Consider the following 20,164-nt stretch of genomic DNA (forward strand, 5'->3'; position numbering starts at 1 on the left):
GAGGTGTATGAAACAGAACACTCGTGTTATAACACCCCTGGCTGCACCGCCCATGCGAGGATAAATAAGTTACATTTCGCGTTCTTTGTTTAACCGATGTTACATGCAATTTTTTGCTTAAGTTTGTCTAATATAAACGTACATACATCCCAATCAGAAGACATAAGGTTCGAAGATCGATTCTGCAATCATTGTGGTCGTGTTTCGTGGTTGTCTGCTATAACGGTAATTGCTTCAAACCAGTGGTCACTAAGGTGTATGAAACAAAACACCCTTGTTATATAAATTGCCGAGCGGGAGAAACAAATGACATACATTCTACACAACAACCGATACGCGTTTTAAAATAACTGGAATGTTTTATTGTCTAAAAGTCACGAAAGGCAGTATGTAAAAATTTGAAATAATACTGCATAAAATTGCAACGGTATAAAACAGTAATATAAATAGCAGCCTTTGCTGGGAACTGTATGGTTTAACGCTTATACAGCGAGGAAAATATGAAGGGAGAAATTAGAAAAAGTAATTTTCTACGAAAAGGAAATAAGTTAGGCGTTGTTTTTGTCTAAAAATGTAACTAAACTGCATAAAAATACTCGCAATACAGAGTTTGCTACACGTTTGGTAAATAAATATGTTGAAAATGCAATAATACTGGTATAAAATGCTGTAAAAATATGCTGACTTCGGTAAAAGTAATAAGGCTAAAATATCTAAAATGCTTCTTTGTTAAATAAAAATTTCACTTTGCTGGATTTTGTTTTGAGACAATGATGCTTCACGCTAGAAACCAATAAGCGATGTCCGCAACAGAATACTCCAACTGTTGATCTGTTTTAAAAAATACATAATTTTAGCTTAAATTTAGAGGAATTGGCAAACTCTGACCTCTATCACACAGGTCCCTGTCATTCCACGCCATAGGGCGTTATTAGAATTATAAGTACTTTACTTATACACGCTCTAAAAGTTTGTATGGTACTTTTTGTTATGTGGATAAAGTCCGCGTCAAGGAAATGGAATTCAGGACAGATAGAGCTTATTAACCCACAAAGATAGAGGTTTTTAGGTATACATTCATGTTGTATTAAAGCGCAGTTTGCATGCATTTCTGTCTAACTTGGCATAGGCCTACACACGATCACAAATCATCTATTCTATATGGGTGAAATTCAACATCAAGTATGCTATAGAAAAACTGGGTATTCGTGCCAAAGTTGTTCTGTTACGAAAGCCAATTTCCATTCAATTTATAAATATTACATCGTATGTACCTTTGGTATTGAGCTGCAGTCCGAATTTCTTCAAACACTTGTGTTACGTCTGGTCTACCATACGCTACATGGCAGCCTTGTATGTCTGATAACAACTGGTCACCCGATTCTTCAGATTGCAACGTATTTGAACCAGTAATGTGAAGACGTACTGATAACAGGTCGGGACAGTTTCGCTTCCACAACTAAAAAGAAAACAGAAGTTCTTTAATTCATTGTAAGTAAATAATTCAATCAATGCATGTAAAGTGAGGGACATTTTGCAGTAGATATATAGGTTTTTTTTATCCTGAACGACCAATAAACGATACAGTGGAATGGGGAAAGATGGGACACCTTTTCGTTCTATTTTCTCGTCCCATTTGGTAGTAAACAGAGAACATTCAAAGAATCATAAAATCGCATTTTCAAGACTCCTATCGATTGTAGTTAATTGTTTTAAACACGATCAGGATATTTAGATAATATGTGCTAAAAGTGTCCCATCTTCCCCGTACAATACTGTATAATGTCTTCTATCTTTTAAACGACTAATATACGATATGTCAGAAAACGATCATTGTGGTAACTATAGTCACGTGCTGACGTTGACGTCATTAGTATTCTAATTTTAAATAGCAGCCTGGGTGTTAATGTAGTTGGACAAATAATTTCAACCCCTCATATACCTTACCCATATGAAAAGCAAAATAGAATTACACGTTAAGTAATTAAGCAATTAATTTTAAACGGCATCAAATTTCGTTATTAGTGTTACTTACCACTATTTGTACGTCACGAATCAGTGACGCAAACCATGAGAATGAACGTGGGTCCTTGCATGACCATATTAGGTAAAGACGTTTCAACTTCATTCGAGAGAAGAGGTCTTCATCTTTTCTATGATGTTATTATAATTAAATTACGATAATTGTTAAAAAGTAGAAGTTATGTAGTGTATAATTTCATGTGTATCTGGTGTCTAACAAGACACTCGTGCTATAACTCGACGGTCAGTGAGCATAGTGTGGGAATAGACGGACCATTTGCGGTGTCTGGTTTATAAGAATAGACCAATGGTATAACTTGATAGTTGGTATGGGTGTATGAATAAACATTAAGTGTGTAGGATGGAATAATTCTTGTGTATAGAAAGACATCCATGCTATAACTCGATAGAGAACATGAGATGTACAAATGCACTATTTCTCTCTAATGCACAAAATGCATAAAAGGGACGCATATATGTGTAAAATATTAAATTACACCAGTTTTACGTTACTCACAATAAAGCATTAAGTACAGACGCATATGGTGTGACTCCTATTCCTCCAGCAACGCACATGGAAATCTTATATTTAAATATATCCTCCATAGCTCCACCTGTCGGTCCTTCCACACATAAAATTGGCAATTGCTTTGAAACAGTTTGATTGCACGGTAAATGGATGTCGTTTTTTGTAGAACAAGCTTCGGAAACCAATGTTGTACTTTTCGGAACATTTCGCTGATCTTCGGAATATAACGTTGTTTCGTTTTGAAGATTTTGCTGATCTTTCGAATGTAACGTTGTTGATTTCGGAAGGTTTCGCTGACTTTCGGATTCCAAACTGTATTGAGAAAGGCATGTAGACGAAGTCTTCTTACATGTTTGATCATCTATATTTTCTTGATGTGTAGGCATTTCGTGATTATCGTACAACGAAATAGTTGAATTTGAAAGAGTACAGTGCATTTGAAAATCCGTTTCTTGAGTCCTGAAGTTATGTACCAAACATGGTTTATTTATTGATTGATTTGGACTTGCCATAGTCGCCAAGTATTGGGAATTATTAGGGTTACGTTTGTACTCCGTTTCCCCTCTATTTGATAGTTCATCATCTTTTTCTAGAAAATTTCCTCCCGCAATGATTTTATCTTTCGAGATTTCAACAACTGGGTTTAGTTCTCGAACCATCAAGTCACGTAGTTCTTCTGTGACGTCAAAGAGAGCATTGTTACGTATTTATCTCACAAAGATAAGAACGGTAGGTTCGTGGAATAATCATTTTGGATAGGCTACCGGATACAACAGTGAACTTATTATACGTGATAAGACGTTAAATGAACACGGTTAAATAGGCATGTTAAATGTGCACTGTTTAATGGGTTTGGTTATATAGTAGGGTGGGGTAAGATGCCACACTTTTTCATTTCATTTTCCCGTCCCATTTTGCAGTAAACAAAAAAAACATTATAAGAATTATAATACCGTATCTTCACGACTACTATAGGCCGTTGTTAATTGTTTGAAACACGATAACGATATTTAGATATTATATGCTAAAGGTGTCCCATCTTCCCCCATACTATATGGACACGTATAGCAAACCATACATAATTTAGTGCTCGCAACATACCTGTCCAGTCGCCGCGCAATTTGACATGAATTCCAAACGTGGGATCGTCTTTGGAAGGAACAGAAGTTAAACTAAACGGATGGCTTTCTACTTTGGAAAGCTGGGGACAACGAACCCAAATACACTGTAAATAAAAAGGCGGTTAATTGGCTGTAACAAGCTTGGCGGGGCAAAGAAAAGCGTTATAACATGGGTGTTCTGTTATACACCTCGTGCCTGCTTACGACCTACCACACTTGTAACTTTGTGGGTGAACAGTTTTTAACTTTTTAGAAAACTTTTAAGTGAAGTGACAACTGGGTTAGAGCAATTACCGTTGAGTGTCCCAAGAACACATACACCCACAATGATAGCAACGACCAGCCTCGAAACCGTAACCTCTGCGCTAAAGGCATGCTCGCTAACCACTATACTATGGCATTCGACTTATATTGTGTTCTTATTCAATACAAAAGACTCTTACCTGGCCTGGTTTCGCTGAAAAGCCTTTTCTGTATAAACGTAACTCGATGACGTCACATGGGTGCTCGATAAATTTCACTATCGTTGTGACGTCATGAGACGATCGGAAATGACGTCCAATACGCTCTATGACGTAGATAATCAAAGGAGCACAAAGCCAAAGCCAAGCCTGGGAAGAGAAACTATAGTTAGGTAATACCATTACGATGGCTTTTAAAAGCTGAACTTATTTAAAACTGAAACTCATATTAGTCTATAACAGAATATACTAGGGATCAATGAGCCTACATCTCAGTTATCAGGTGTGCCTCACTGAAGACCTCACCCTCATAGAATAGACTTAACATTACCACAGGTTTCAGATTATATATATATCTAAATATTTTATTAGTATTACGAATATTAAAGCCAATACCTCTTGACCACATGAACTAAACTTGGGCGGTGGTTGTACGCATTCCATCACTTCAACCCAGGAACCGTGGACGAAAATTCTTGTTGTATTTGGTGCACCATGAGCGCCCTTGTGCGGCATTGGTTCCGGCTCAGGCATAATCACATGGTGGGGTTGTGGAGCAGTGTTGTTCATAAATTTCATGTCTGTCTAAAAATATATTCGGTTTTACTTATATGCCCATTTAGGCTTGCATAATTAACGCAGGTTTATATTTCTAAAATATATTTAACCAGTAAGGTATATATGTGGTAATTTGTAGGTGTGCATGAAGTATGAAAAACAGAACACTCATATATGACCACTGTCGTTGCCTAGCCACGCGGGGAGAAATAAATTCACTTATTTATTCATTATGATAATTTATGTCTTACTTTTGATGGCATTTTTGATGCCAATTTCATATTTGGAAATGGTTCCCCATGAGGTGGCTCTGGCACAGCAACCATTTTTGGTTTCACCATGCTAGGATTGTTCGGAAATGGTTCAGGTTCTGGTTGTACCATTGATATGTTGGAGGTATTATTGGTTTGGTCGATTATTATGAAGCACCCTGGTTTATGCTGGTCCACGTTCGTCTGGTACTTTATTACACCACTGAAAACACCAGATTGTTAGAAATGGTTTATTAAACCAATGGTAATGTTTTTAAAGTAAATTTTCATGTATCAAAAACACATTTAAAAACCGATAAAAACACTCACGAAGTGTATATAAACAGCACGAAGTGTATGAAACAAAACATCTGTGTTATAACGATTGCCGTTGTCCCGCCACACGACGGTAAATAAGTTACATTTATTCACGCTTACCATATTTTTTTTACCCATTGGCCAACTCTGGTCTCAAATCCCATGCCATGTAACATGTAAGACCTCGCCCAAATACAGTATAGATTTTAAACATATAGTACAATCAAAATACTCACTCCATCGCGTGTATAAATATCAATGCGTAGAAAACAATAAATATATGATGCGTCTTCCAGAACTTATTGTGATTATTCCGCCTGTTATAAAAACAATGAGTAAAACTACCACGTTTGTGACGTCATTAATAAAAATAATATACGACATCAAATATACGCTACCTGATTGGACGAGACGCGAAAGCGGAAATGACGACTAATGAGATGACCAATAATATTCCTGTAATGCCTGATAGTGACGTCACAAGCATTAACAATGGATTCTGTGACGTAATAAACGATTAATTCTAGAAGTCAATGTCGAATTTATTTCCAAAGATATCATTACAAAATACGTAACAAAAATTCTCCCCCAAAACTTACGTACGTGGTAACTCGTAAGCGGGCACGAGATGTATGAAACAAAAGACTGGTGTTATAACGACTGTCGTTTTCCGGGCACGCGAGGATAATTAACTTACAATCATTCTCGAGACAAAAACGTAAGAATCAAATTATCTCAAGTAAAGGAATGCATAGCCATCTAAATACATACAGGTAGATGGTTTACCTGGTTGCTATATTTTGCTACGTTCAGATCTTTATATCTTGAGTTGTAATATTTTGAGAAGTAGACAGCGTTGTACGCATGCGCGGCACAGTGAACACCTGTTTGGAGAAACATGTGGTTAGACATATTACTCACTACATAAACAACATTTAAAAGTTTTAGGGTGAAAATGCATTAGTGTCAATATGATGGCTATGGACCTATGGCGAGCCTAGGGACCTGGGGTTTCAACTTATGTTGGGTCATTACCCCATATATTTTAACCTACATCAATATTATATATGTATATATATATTTATATATACTAGAGTAATTTAAGTTTAAATTAGTTAATCTATTTTATGGCGTTGTGCAATAAGGCGTCATCGTTTTTATATCTGATGACGTCATCATCGATTACGTCACCGGATAAGGCGATCGGCACCTGTTACGATAATTGTAGGTTTATGCAGCATTGTAGTGATTATGTAATAGATGCGTAACAAAAGACGAAGCTCTAGTTGTCACGAATGCAATGATTAAGTGACGACTTCAAGTGACTCAAAAGTCGAAGTGGTCAAAATACAAAATTAAAGTGATACTACAAATTAAGTGCTCGTTCTTTTAGACAAATAAAACACTCTTTTTTTTAACATTCTTTATTGAAAGTACCCATTTTTTTGCGATATACCAACTAAAGTGCTTGCATTTTTAAAAGCAAAAATTAAATTGCTCGCTTTTTTAAGAATCTTAATTAAAAGTGCACTAAATTCTAAGTTCGCCAACACCAAATTTTAAAAATTCGGCAGCGTACTTTTGTAGACATTATAAAGTTTGGAATTTTACATTGGGAAACACTGGCATAAATTAGGCCTTTGCCCGCTTCCAGTACGAGTGCTGACTGTATATAGATAATGATATAGGTAAAAGCAAAGTTTAAACTCGTCAGCGCAATCCGAATACAAGAGTCGTATTTATAGCTACGCCGCAAAATCTAATCTACTTAAAACGCAATAGAATTTCGAATTAATTGCTTTATTAATAAAACAAACCGCAGGGTCCAATTTTGTGGCAAGATTTCGGAAACAATATGTAGGACTGAGTTTGTGACGTCATTACTAGTGACGTCACCGGTTATTTTTGTCCGGGAATGTTATATAGTAGGTTGGGAAAGACGGTTTATGTTTTTATCCTAATTTAACGAAATTAAAGGATAATTACAGAATTACATACCCGTGTTCATACGACTCTAAAAAAGCGTTGGAAATTGTTTAAACACGATTAGGAAATATGGGGCATTATATGCTAACGGTACCCATCCTACACCCATAGTACTGTATACTGTTAAGTATGCAGTATGTGCCAATATAAACAAGCCTACAAACAATGGAAGTCTCGGGGCTAACAATGGAACGACAGAGACTTACAATATGACGTCACAAGCGCCGGTTTCGGGTCGTGAGAGTAAGACTTTAACAACAAAAATGTTTCCGCTCAAAAACAAAAAATCGCTAAAAAAACAATGAACTTGTTCAAGTTTTTAATTATGACGTAACCCAGTTCATTGTCGAGAGACTGTTGCGTCATAGTGTGTTCCTTCCGAACGGAAAATGGTGCAACAAAACCTTGTGTTAAGTGGCAGAGACCGCTTATTACGGCGAAGTCATTGAAATTTTACATCCCTTTGATTACAGACGTTACGCTATCGCAACGAGACATAACACAACAAAGATAGATTGTGTATAGAACAATTGCCTCTGTCATTGCACCACCGGGTTACGTAATACTAAGGGAGTTTTTGCAAGCCCCGCGACAAAAGGAATTGTTTATTTTTGTGACTCATGTTGACATATGTCCCGCTTTGGACGAAATACAAACAATAAAATACAATGACTGATTTCCTGTGTCGTTATTACCCGGCATAAATTGCTCCCGACAGAAAGTAAATAATTTTTGCAAAGGACAATGCTAGTACTGTAGGTATATAGTATAATATGGGACAGTGCAGATATGGGTCTAGCCATAAACGGATGCAGCGTTATAAAAGTAAGCAATTACGTAATAGTGATTTTTCACCATTACGTAATAGTGATTTTCCAACTAAATTGTCCCCCTTTTTATTTGATTTAACTGAAGGTCCTCATCAACATATAGAATAGAACTTATCCTCTTAAGAAGAACAAACAAATAATATGTGCTCTCAGAAAAATAAACCGTTTTTTAATTCTCTTTTATCGTCCATTTTGGTAATAAACAAAGAATATTTACAGAATTATATCCATATCATCATCTATAAAAGACCGTTACCAATCTTTAAAAAAGATTAGGAAATATGTGGTATAATTTGTTTACGGTACAATATTTAGGTTAAAAACTTAAAAAAAAAAACAATAAAAAACTTATGTTTAAACAACCTTGTTTAAGCCAGAGTATGGCCTATCCATAACAGCACATCATTTTTTCAGAAGGGCTAACCCAACGGTCTAATTGGGATTCGATTCAAATGGGTTATTATGTTAAAGTAGGTTATGCAAAACTATGCGTCGTGTCCTAGTAGTTAGGCCTAAAATCCAGGCTTCTGCATTATTCTGCAGAGCAAAGGTTATTACTGATTACTTGGCAGATGGTTTTCCATCTATATTTAAAGTGCAATTCAGGATACAGTTCAGACAATAACCGACGCGTGCCGAAATGACCGTTTAAGTTCATGCTAGTGCGCAATGGAACATGCCGAAAAGACTGTTTCGGCGTAACCCTAATACCAGCGCTAATCCATTCCGCTTTGAGTTGTTTACTTTACTTGTAAGGCGAAACAACTTAAACAGTACCGCCATTTTGCCGGCGCCTTTTTGATTTATTGGGAGTCTTTTCTTTAGCCCTTGAACTATCACCTCAATCTGTAAACACTTCGAAATACAATATCCAGCAAAAGAGGTCACATCAGCATTGATCTTTTAAAACCCTCTTTTCTAATTGAGATTAATATTTGTTAAGTGCCTTTTGGCGCTGCGTTTCGGTACATTTAAAAGAACTTTAGTTCTGTGGGGTAATGGAGGTAATGGAATAACCAGAATGATCGATGCGAGTAATATCCTATATATATTCGCAAAATAAACAAAAAGAAACCGCAGAGATTTAACGCTAATCAGAAATTTAATAATTCGTGTGACCGGATTTTTCGACGATTATTTTAATACCTAACAGCGAACGCAAAATGTTCGATACAATTTGTGTTAAACAAAAACAGACCTTTATCCTCATTAAGGCGACCTAAATAGGTAATAACATTAGTAGCTAAAAACAATTTGCTAAAAGAGCTTTTACATACATGGGGCAATCTACGGGCACGAGGCGTATGAAACAGAACACCCGTGTTATAAATTAAAACCGTACTATAAAACGTCAAACAGGACACTACCGCTTGGAACATAAATAACTGACAAGAATCTGGGACTCCAGCCAATTAATCGCCACTATTTGTCTAGGTTTCGGTATTTATAGCAGAACAAGCCGCCAGGAACTGTCCAATGCTTGCGCCAAGAAAATGGGAGCCAAGAAAGTAAGATAAGTTAAACATATAGGAAGCAGGAGACGACTGTAGTCAATGACAAACACATGGAACTATGACCAATTTTAGAATTTTATGCCTGCAAATGTTCTCACGTCACGATTTCAAGATTTGATTAGTTTCAAGACGAATTTGAATAAATGAATGTAAGTTATTTATCCTCGCGTTGCGGGGCGCAATTGTTATAACTCGGGTGTTCTGCTTCATACACCTCGTGCTACCCGGTTACAAGTTACCACATATGTAACTTTGTATGTATGGTATATGTTTGTGACTAAATGGGAACGCTCTTTGCCCCGAAAGTCTAAAAATATAGAACTTAAATAAAAAGAACACCCATAACTTTTGCCCCACTTTTCATGACCCTTTAAAAGTCCCCTTTAACTGACGAGCTGTCATAGCTGTTTAAAAGATTAATGTTATATTGATCTGAAAAAGTTAGTAGAGCGTACAGACCAGCACTTAAAGGCTAGTAACCATTGTCCTATTACACTGTATGTATTCACACCAAAAACTGTTGTTAAACTTTAGGGTGTAACTGTATTAACTTATACCAACACGGCAGCCTGCACCCATAAGACTGCATAGTAACAAATATATAGCTCCACCCACCCATTAAAATAAGTCACTCCTTTGCCTAACCCAGCGGTATAATAAACGTTTACGAAATGTGAATTTTAAATGTTGACGGTCGGTTTTAAACTGCTCATAAGTTCTGCTGAGTAAAGCAATTGCAATATTACTGTTTTCAATATTTAATTTTAAAACCAAGTAGAAATAATGGTTCACATTAGCCAACTGAAATGTATGTTTTGAAACGTTTTATCAGTTCATGCTATGACCATTCAATAAATGAATGTAACTTATTTATTCTCGCGTGGCGGGGCAACGACAGTCTTTGTCACATGGGTGTTCTGTTCACACGCCCTGTGCCCGCTTTCGAGTTACCACGTAAGTAACTTTGTTTGTAACTGTTATTTTCTGTATAACCGAAAATTTAGACCACCAATTAGGAACCACTGGGTTGGATCAATTGCTGTTAAGTGTCTTGCCCAAGGACACATACAGAAGGTTAAGAGTGTAATCTATATGCTTGTAAAACGTTCTAGGGGTATGATGTACAAGGTATGCATTAAATTCCCATGCCTTAATTGCGAAGGTACAGAAATCCCTAACCCATAACACATTCTTAGATACTTGGACGAATTTTCCCACGGTGTCGGTTGTACTTTCGAAAAAAAGCGAACCAGAGTTAAAATAGATATCGTGTGACAATATGTGAGATTTCTGCGTGACCTCGTGCGCGCTGTCGGGAAATTAGACGCTGTTTTAGATGTCAAACGTGCAGAGTTCAAGTTTACTAGCTGTCAAGCTGACAAGAACTTAAAAACGTCTCGTTTGTTACGTCATAGAGTGAAATATGACGCCGTACGATTTGAAATATGCGATGATTTGAAAGCGCGGGAAATGTCAAATAAAAAGTCAATTCAAACGCTTTTTATAAATCGATCCATTGTTCTTAAAAATGTGCGTGTGTAGTTTATTTTGTCATGTTCGTATCGGAATTAAGTGCCTAAAGTGGATAATAGCTAGGTTGTTGACCTATTTCTATAAGGCAATCTGTATTCATATTAAAACCGCTATATGATTACTAATACAATACACGCTTTTGTTGTATTGTTTGCAATAAACTTACCGGCTAACAGGCACAGTATATACCCACACAGTATATGAAAGGACCGCCCTCTGTCTAAAAGTCTTCGAACCTGTCGCCCAACACCCTGAATGCAAAAATAGTTTTGTTAAAATATTAAAACACAAGTTTTCAATTAAATTCAGTTTATAATTAAAAAGTGTAAGTACACATTGAAGCACTTAACAAAGAATGCCTCCAACAAACTGCAGTATAGGCATTGGGCCACACTAGAAAGACTTTATGTTTTTCGGTAAAGTTTTATCCTTTCGTGCCTTTTATTTGTTGTGGTGTATTTTCCCAGAAATTAGTGTTTCCGCTACTAATTTTCGTATTCAGTGTTGACACACTTATCTCAATGTTGATAGAAAGCGTGTTTTGGAAGCACTGACCAATTTCCTGAAGAGATTTAGCTAATTTAGCAGAAAGTCGACGCAATGTAAGATTTAACCACTAATATACGTGGTGGGTTAGGAGTTTATCTTTTGCAAGGCGGAGGCGCTAATACGAGTTAATTTGTATTTAAAACAGCAATGGTTTTAACTCCAAATCGTGCGTATCACCCGTGTCGTGGATTTATCCAATTTGTGGCACGTTGTTGGAAAACAATTGCCGAAACGTATTTAAATGGGTGTTAGCAAAACATGCCTACGGTCACTTAACGGTAAATATCCAATTTTGTGTTTAAATTAGCGGAAAATTAGCAAAAATCGTGACGCCACGCTTGTACAACGGATTGCGGGTATGAATTGTCACGTGACTGATGACATTTGTTTTTGTTGTCAATCGTGCGCACTGGCCCGTGTCGGTAGAGGCCACGTGAATGGCATATTCCGATTTTGACCTTAACACACCCCTCTCACGCATGTACTTAAACTTAGATTGTGTGTTTATAAATAAGTTCCAGATGCTGTCAGATAGATATGAGTAATATAAATACAGATAAAGCAGATATCGTTACGGTATTTTCAGATATGAGTATTTATAAACGTGATGTAACGCAATTTGTAGAGTTCTAACAAGTCTTTTTATACACCAGGCCAATGTGGTAAATTCTTACACCTCATGCTAACTGTCAAGTTGTAACATGGGTGTCTTCTTATACACCACACATACGTGGCATTTTTACACCGTATGCTCACTGTCAAATGATTCCATTTTCGAGCAGGACAATTAATGAATGCCATAATCATATTTTTAATGGTTATTAGGAAACCATAAGTTTATTTCTCCGTGATGCATTTCACGGTTCACGGTAATTCACGTTGAATTTCATGGTCACGGTCGTGGTTATTACAATGACATAACAAGACGACCGATTATTTGTTTCGAAAATTTAAAAAACAAAACAATAAACCATACAAAGTTAATTAACCTAATTGTTGCTTTAGACGTGATTTCACAGTGTTACCCTTTGTGTTTTACAAGATTTAGTAAAAGTGGTTCCCAAAAATAAGCCCTTTATTTGTACTGTGGGATAAGATAGATACCTTTAGCGCATAATATCCCATAAAGCTATTTCATAGTTGTAAGGATACAGTTATATATTTGGTTTTACTACAAATGTTTTTATTTTTAATTGTGACCTTAACGTATATTCACAAAACACTGCTTTAGTCCGGTACCTGAGTGCCTGAAGCGCATTTATTGCGGATACGTCAAATTTCAAGGCTCATAAGTAACCAAACATGTACTAGACACGGCATATGGTGTGTTTACTTATTAATGGACCCGACTTTTACCGAGGTAGCGCTGATAAATGACTCCATCAAATGTGGTATAAGCAGCGCAACAGTAAACACCACTGTGGGTATATAATACCACCGCGAAGATGGCCTATGTGTCTTAAAAGCGTGTACAACGAATGACTCACTATTTCCACACACGCGAACTGTCAGTCGGGTAGCACTCGCATGATTTTAAACGGTTTTCGAAGCACTTTTTGATGGACGTTTTTGGTGGCAAGGTAAAACCGTGACGGTTTTTGGGGATTAAGTTTTGACGGTTAGTTATGTAAGACCAAAAAGACAAAGAATATGTCTTGAAGTAACTTTAGATGTATTGTATTTCTAATATCATCATTCATTATACCGCTGTGCATGGATAAGATAATTATAACTAATTGAAACTTAATTAATTTGAAATCATTATTTGCGATTTAAAGTTTATTGATCAAGGTAATATTTTTACAAAGTTTTAGTTTTTTGTCAATCCTTATCGGTTGTTTTGACATTCAGAAATACTTCGGCCTTCCCGGTTCGCGATTATATTTCGTCAACGGAAATAGGCGATCGTTTTTTTGACAATTTCTCAGCGTAATAGCGACATCTTATACATGATATAGTAGGTTTCGGTAATATGGTTATTTTTTTAATTCTATTTCATCGTCGCATTCGGTAGAAAACAAAGAATATTTTGCAGAACTTTATAACCGTAACCTCACTACTTTAACAGTGTGGTAATTGCCAAAAACACGATTAGAAAACATAGAATATTGTGTGCTAACGGAATCCATCTTACCCCACAGTACTCTATAGCCCAATCACTGCGCAAAAGCTATAAAAGTTATAGGCCAAGCTTCGTATGTAAATTGTATCAGAAGGCGTAGGTAATACGTGACACTCACCCGCGGCAATCCTCTCATAAATGTTACAAGTCCTCGGCACATTGGAAATAGAATGAAACTGCTGTTGAGATTAATACACGCAGCACTTGCTCTACTGATGCATAGACCGTACTGCAAATAACGGTAAACGTTAGACCAAAGAGTCGAGATCGAGGCTAGGCGCTGCCACAATGGGCGTACGTGACGTTGAGCAAGAAAATTTCCGCAATTGCTTCAACTTAGTGTGGTCCCTTATGGGTTGTTTAAATTACCAGTATTACATTAAAAGTCAAAAAATAAATACAAATTAACAAGGTATAAGACATATTTCATAGAAATGACATTATATATCGACAATAAGCATGGTGTATAAGACACGAATGTTACAACTTGACAGTTAACATGAGGTGTATAAATGGTAAATAGACATATTTTTTATATCTTGAACTTACCCCTAACATTTGGTGAAGGTAATAAAACTGAATCCCGTTATAATAATACATAAATGTAAAGTAGAATAGCGAAGCGTTTATGGATATCCAGGCAACCTGTAAAACAAATATATTTACAAAAGTTACAATATATCTTATATGATATATAAATAGGTAATATTTTTTGTCCAGAATGATCCAAATTCTTTTCTGGTGTATGTATACATATGGACGGTTAGTTCGGATTTTTTTAGTTGTCTGTCCGGCGCTAAGTTGTAAACGGGCATGACATGTATGAAACAGAACACCCGTGATTACGACTGTAATTACTCCGCCACGCGAAGATAAATTACTTTCATTTATTCATGGAAATTGAATGAATTTGTCCAGTGGTTTCACATTACGCCACAATCAGACCAGTCTGACTTTACATCAATTATTTTATTTGGAATGGTAAAAATCTAAAACAGCGGACTTTTACGTTTGCCAGGCACCAAAACGGAGAATGCCATAAAAGTAAATTGTTCTGTTACTTTATACGGATATTCGGTAGCGAAAATTTCGGAATAAATTATGCCCAAAAGCTATTCGTTTTGCAGACTGCCTGTCTACAGCAGAGGTATTCCTATTTCATAATTTTGTTCGCCGCAATTTTGAATTTGATACTAAATATGTAAGATTCGGGTCTTCTCGTAAAACTGCTGAAGTGTATAGTTATAAACGAGAGCAGAGTCCGTGTATAAACGGTGCACAAAGTTTTAGAATTCCGGGAACGAAAGGTTTATCTGCTTTTTATCGAATTTATAGTTTAAAAAAATTCCCTTTTAATTTGCTGTTTATATATTTTAAGCAATAAAAGCTTTTTACATTTTAAAAGTTTTGCGGAAGAAAAGTAAATCTATTAAGGTTGGGGTAAAATGGTAAAAAAAGAGCGCTGTTGATTCTTTAAAACAAAATAATTAAAAAACATGAAATATTTTGGGCTAAAAGTATCCATCTTATCACGCAGTACTATTTTTCGCTTGTATGCCGTATCACACAAGCCGACTACTGCATTTCAGACACGCGAATGTCTAAGTTTGGCGAATAATTTCGGATTTTGTTACATCGCACCAGACAGTAGGAGTAATTGCCGGCAAGGCTGAATTTATGTAACTAATTGAACCCTCGGCTTATATTTCAGACCAAGACGCCTCGAAAGAGAGCCCTAATAGGCCAGTGTAATTGCTAATAGTGCTATAACGCTTCTTCCTTAAAACTATCCATCATTCAGTACCCTTCAGCTGGCGGGCCTCGTAAAATTTCTCTGACCCGAAGACCGCAGTTTTCAGCTGCGAAACAAGATATGCACTTTCGCCGGAAAAGGTCGCTAAAAATGGACAGTCTATGGTATCGAATTTAGCGTGGTACAATTTTCTCGTTTTGTAAAGAGTGATCGGACCGTTAGCGGTCAACTGTAGGAATCGGAATCTCAATTGTTCCACTTAGATCGGATAAGACTAAGGTCTTCATAGAAATTTAAATCCGAGAACTGACCTGCGTATTTGACCCTTAAATGGACAATGAATTTAAAGCACGTTGGTTTCGCCATACCTTACCATAGCACCACACGTACACACTCACATAGCTTTAAAAATAGACAATATTTTCACGCTTTTAAGTCTTACAAAATAACGCTAACTACTTAATAAGATTTGCGTTTTTTAAATCAACTTAAAAACCGCTAAAAAAAATAAAAAAAAATAGTTAGTGAACACTTCTAACAGCGTTGTAGCAGTAATTTTAACTTAAAATCGTAAAGATTGTGAAAGAAGAAAGTCCGTATTTGACCCAAAATAAGATAAAGCTCAAATTCAAGCGAAGGCCGTCTTCTCAGTTTTGTTTAGGGGCCAACAGGTGAAACGAAAATCGTCTGATTGACGTATAAGGTTTATGCGGCTCTGGGCAAAAATTGGCCGTGTATACTCAAGGTAGTATTACGTTATACAGTTCAACTGCATTGTAAAACAACCCTGCAAATATAGGCGCACAAAAAGCAGTTGTTGTAGGTATTTTGAATTTTCTGAACCGGCGTGAATCTATTTCATAAAACACTTGTTTAAACTGGTTTATTTTAAGAATGGTACTGCTTTTGGTTGTGGACATTTATAATGTGATTTCGGTCATAACGCGTACTATATAAGCTTTGAAAATCTATCGCATGCTACTATTTGTTGCACATAATTTAGAATCATTAAGATACATGTAAAGCAGTATACGACTTACTTAGTAATAAATTAATTAACTTACCCATATAAAGAGTCGTAGGCCGTCGTTTACTAAATAATTCTTCAGCTGCATTTCAAATCTTTTAATTTCAGAGCTGCCTCAACGTATATAGTGCACATGAGAGCTTCCAGCGTTGTTATACTACAGCAACATACCAGTGAATGCTAATATAGTACTAACGAAAGGCTCTTCTCCTTTAAATGCAAAAGTAAACAGCCTGCATGGTCACCACGCGCACAGCATGCGAAATTAGGCGTCTGGATACCAAGCTGATTTCTAATCGTTGCATGTAACGCCCTGTCTCGAGACGCTATGTTTTTACTATTACAAGAACAGCTTGTTATTCAAAACAAGTCCTAACTCTAATAATACTGTACGGGTGCGATGAGTAAATAGACCTCAATTTGGAAACGTTGCAATTTTACCCGAGCGCTGGACTTTCTTCGTTTTCTTAATTAACAAGCCTAACTAAATAAGATTCTTTAATTACTTTCTTACACTTAAGTTGTCTTTGCTAAGAATTTAACCACATTTGGATAAGGAGAATTACTGTAACTGCTGTATAGCGAGTTATATTTTGAGCAGTCGGTTACAGGAATTCAGGATGTCGGAATTAGCAGTGAAACTGGTGGCATTTTTCCCGTGTAGTACTATGGGGTTAGATTGATACCAAGTACATAATGCCCTGTATTTTCTTATCGTGTTTTTACACTTAACATCGCATTTTCGTGCCGAGTCGTGTGGATACGTTAATATAATTCTATAAATATTTTTTGCTTTGAATAAAACGAGGCGATAAAATAGATTCAAAATATGAACCATCTTAACCCAACCTACTTTACGTTAAAACAATATTTAGAAAACTTAGTAGGTTTCAGTGTTTTAAGTGGGCGAGTTATGCAGTGCACAGAACCCGTTGAACAGAACATAATCATTGTAACCTTAGCGATTTCGCAACACCAAAAGTAACGTAAGCACTAAAGCATAAGAAAATTAAATTAAAGTCTTATCACAAAAATGTTAAGTTAAAAGCGGTACTCGAAGGCCCTTTCCGATCGTAATTACAATTCCCACGGTTGAGTCTGCACAACAAAGCGTTCGATCCGCGTAACGAAAGATCTTTACGGACATACGGGTCTATGTAATCAATGTTAATACCACAGTATAGAATTAGGACAGAAAAGATGGCTGATTTACAGATCGATTTTCGTGGGCGCTAGACTACTGAAGAATACGCTGCGTGAAGTGTGGTACAGTATGATGGGGGAAGATGGGGCAACTTTTCTATAAAAATATAAAAACCGTATCCTAACGACTTCCATAGACGGTTGTTAATTATTTAAAACACGATCAGGATATCTGAATACTACGTGCTATAAAACATGTCTTCCTCCACCGTACCATACGTTTAAATTTGTTAACAATTTTGTTAAAACCTGTCTAGACGCCAAACAGCGGTAGTGTTAAGATTTCGTTAATTGCTATAAGGTACCCTAAGAAATTTTTGCATTTTTACGCTGGACACACTTTGGCGTTGAGTGTTGATACAATAAGTATTTCACTACGTGTGTTGAGTAATGTAAGTGCAAACAAAAGAGAGCAAACAAAGAACAAATGGCGTAAAAAGCGCAAACACCGAAATATCAACAGCGACCTGGATTTAAAGTTCGGGCGCCAATTTTCGCTACAAAAAGAACAAGGTATGACGCTCGCTCTGGTTTGCCGCAGACGTAATGATTATTTCGTATCTTATCTTATAAGTCCTACCGGTTGGAGGTCTACGTTTAACCTTAAAGGCAAATTGTAGGCACTTTGCCATGGCGCTGAATAATTACATCTTTAGGCATAACACAGAGAGTTGTAATGTTTTTCCGTCCCAGGGACGAGGTGACGCGTTAATGGTGCCATCTTTTAAGTTTACAACTCCTTAATTACGCTGTGAATACACACTTGACTACTTTCCAGCGTGTACAATTGACTGTGGTGTTTTATAACTTAATAGCCTCTCAGAAAAACCCGCAATGCTGAAAGCTGCACTCAAAACGAGCTCGTGTCACGTAGGCCCTTTGATAGCCACAGACCTGACAATTCATAATTAAACTTTATGACACCAACTCAGTTCTAATATGATTCCTATTTTTGAGAAAATGAATATAACTTGAACACTTGTCAAAATGGATGATATGCTTAACTAATCCGCTGTCGTCTGAACAGGACTGATTCGAACTGCATGTCTTTGTTATGGTTCGGTTTGATTACTCTGGACAAATCCTGTCTCACTCATGTGCCCAAAACCTCGAATCTCTTGGATTTATATACCGGTGTCGTTACGCTCTATTGGACTCGGGAGATGGGAAACCAGGGAGCAAATCTTACCTCTCACTCTTTTACTTTTACTCTCTTTTATTCTCCTGGCAATTCTGAAGCGCAAAAGATCTTGGTCGACGTTATATCAATAATAACACGCTCCGCGCACGCCGCAAAACGAGACAATTCAACCAACTTCTATACTCAAAGCTCCCCTGAGCTATATAAGACAGTAGGTCCACCTTAAAACATAAACACCTGCTGTAAACAACACCTGTGCTGTATCACGCGTACCTCATATCTATTTTCCGGCTATTAGTCCTTATATCTGACCGCTTAATCTGCATTATACATCGATAAGGATACATCAGTATAACTTCAATCGCGTTGCGACAATATAGCAGTTCTCAAACATCCATATACAATTTTACTAAAATGAAACTAAAAATCTATTTGCCATTTTTCTAAACACGACCCACGCTGAAGTAACCACACATGTCTGTAAACTTCGTTTACGAGTTTCAATTGACCTCTAAACACGCCAGACGTTTTAAACGTAAAATCGCAACGCTTTTTACTAATCCAACGAAAACACATAGACAGAACACATTGAAACCGCCTTAATACTTTCACCAATTTACGTTCAAAACTACAAAAGTTTACGAGTTACATTTAAATTCCGAACGTTTTACATACAATCTAAGCTTACCTTTTACTTTTTCATTAAGAGCACTTCATGCTACATTCAATGTGCACTTAACTTGTGTTTTACCTTTACACATTGAAAACTAGTATTGTACAGCAGTTTACAATATACATACTAAATTTCTCGTACAAATCAAAAGTTCTTATATCATAGACAGAAGATCTCAGCTAACATATTACTAATATATACATTTTAATCAAGTCTACGTACCTTGGAACTAGTTTTTGACTTTCTTTGGCTTGACGTTGTTTCAAACTAATGCCTTCGACCCCTTATGGCCAAAAAAACAAGTTACTCCTTGAGCGACTACGTGACGCACTGCGGTACACTGAGAGGCAATCCAAAGTAATTAGTCTGGGGATGTTTCATACATTGGTCTTATCACACTTGATGAATTCATTGAAGATAATATCAAGCATTTTGTTGTTTTTTTCAAAATCTTGTGTCTTTTTTACTTTCTTTTTACTTATAAAATTAGGACCAACATGCTGAATATAAATTCGCTACTGTATTATTTACGTTTTTTTATCTTCGCTTCCGTAATCGAAATGATGTATTATC

At 36.5% G+C, this 20,164-nt stretch overlaps 1 protein-coding gene across 4 annotated transcripts; it reads right to left on the reverse strand.

Moving 5' to 3' along the window:
- Positions 1-339: 339 nt before the first annotated feature.
- Positions 340-19,941, reverse strand: LOC149734809 (NADPH oxidase 4-like). 4 transcript variants are annotated; one of them, XM_089879448.1, is made up of 16 exons: positions 19,814-19,929; positions 16,612-16,731; positions 14,344-14,439; positions 13,913-14,023; positions 11,290-11,374; positions 6,047-6,144; positions 5,659-5,759; positions 5,497-5,577; positions 4,943-5,165; positions 4,530-4,718; positions 4,116-4,283; positions 3,653-3,776; positions 2,540-3,227; positions 2,036-2,153; positions 1,275-1,459; positions 340-831 (listed from the first exon to the last, which is right to left on the reverse strand). In XM_089879448.1, the coding sequence occupies exons 2-16, from the start codon at positions 16,660-16,662 to the stop codon at positions 714-716; spliced, it is 2,436 nt and encodes an 811-aa protein (XP_089735574.1). In that variant the 5' UTR covers positions 16,663-16,731; positions 19,814-19,929; the 3' UTR covers positions 340-713. The 4 variants fall into 4 exon arrangements, with proteins under 4 accessions (XP_089735574.1, XP_089735576.1, XP_089735575.1 ...); XM_089879450.1 differs by lacking the exon at positions 16,612-16,731 and having other exon boundaries at positions 19,814-19,941; XM_089879449.1 differs by lacking the exons at positions 16,612-16,731; positions 19,814-19,929 and adding an exon at positions 19,607-19,784.
- Between the last annotated feature and the right edge of the window lie 223 nt (positions 19,942-20,164).

The sequence above is a fragment of the Ciona robusta genome, chromosome 6 (assembly GCF_009617815.1).
Source record: "Ciona robusta chromosome 6, ASM961781v2".
In the NCBI taxonomy this organism is placed as follows: domain Eukaryota; kingdom Metazoa; phylum Chordata; class Ascidiacea; order Phlebobranchia; family Cionidae; genus Ciona; species Ciona robusta.

Bases quoted from the DNA above. Each gene is read 5' to 3' on its own strand.
- LOC149734809 (XM_089879448.1), bottom strand. From the start codon at position 16,662: ATGCAGCTGAAGAATTATTTAGTAAACGACGGCCTACGACTCTTTATA. The intron at 6,145-11,289 runs GTAAGTTTATTG...TTCTCCAAACAG, and splicing joins TATACTGTGCCTGTTAGCCG to GTGTTCACTGTGCCGCGCAT. The intron at 4,284-4,529 runs GTATTGGCTTTA...TTCTCTTCCCAG, and splicing joins TTAGTTCATGTGGTCAAGAG to GCTTGGCTTTGGCTTTGTGC.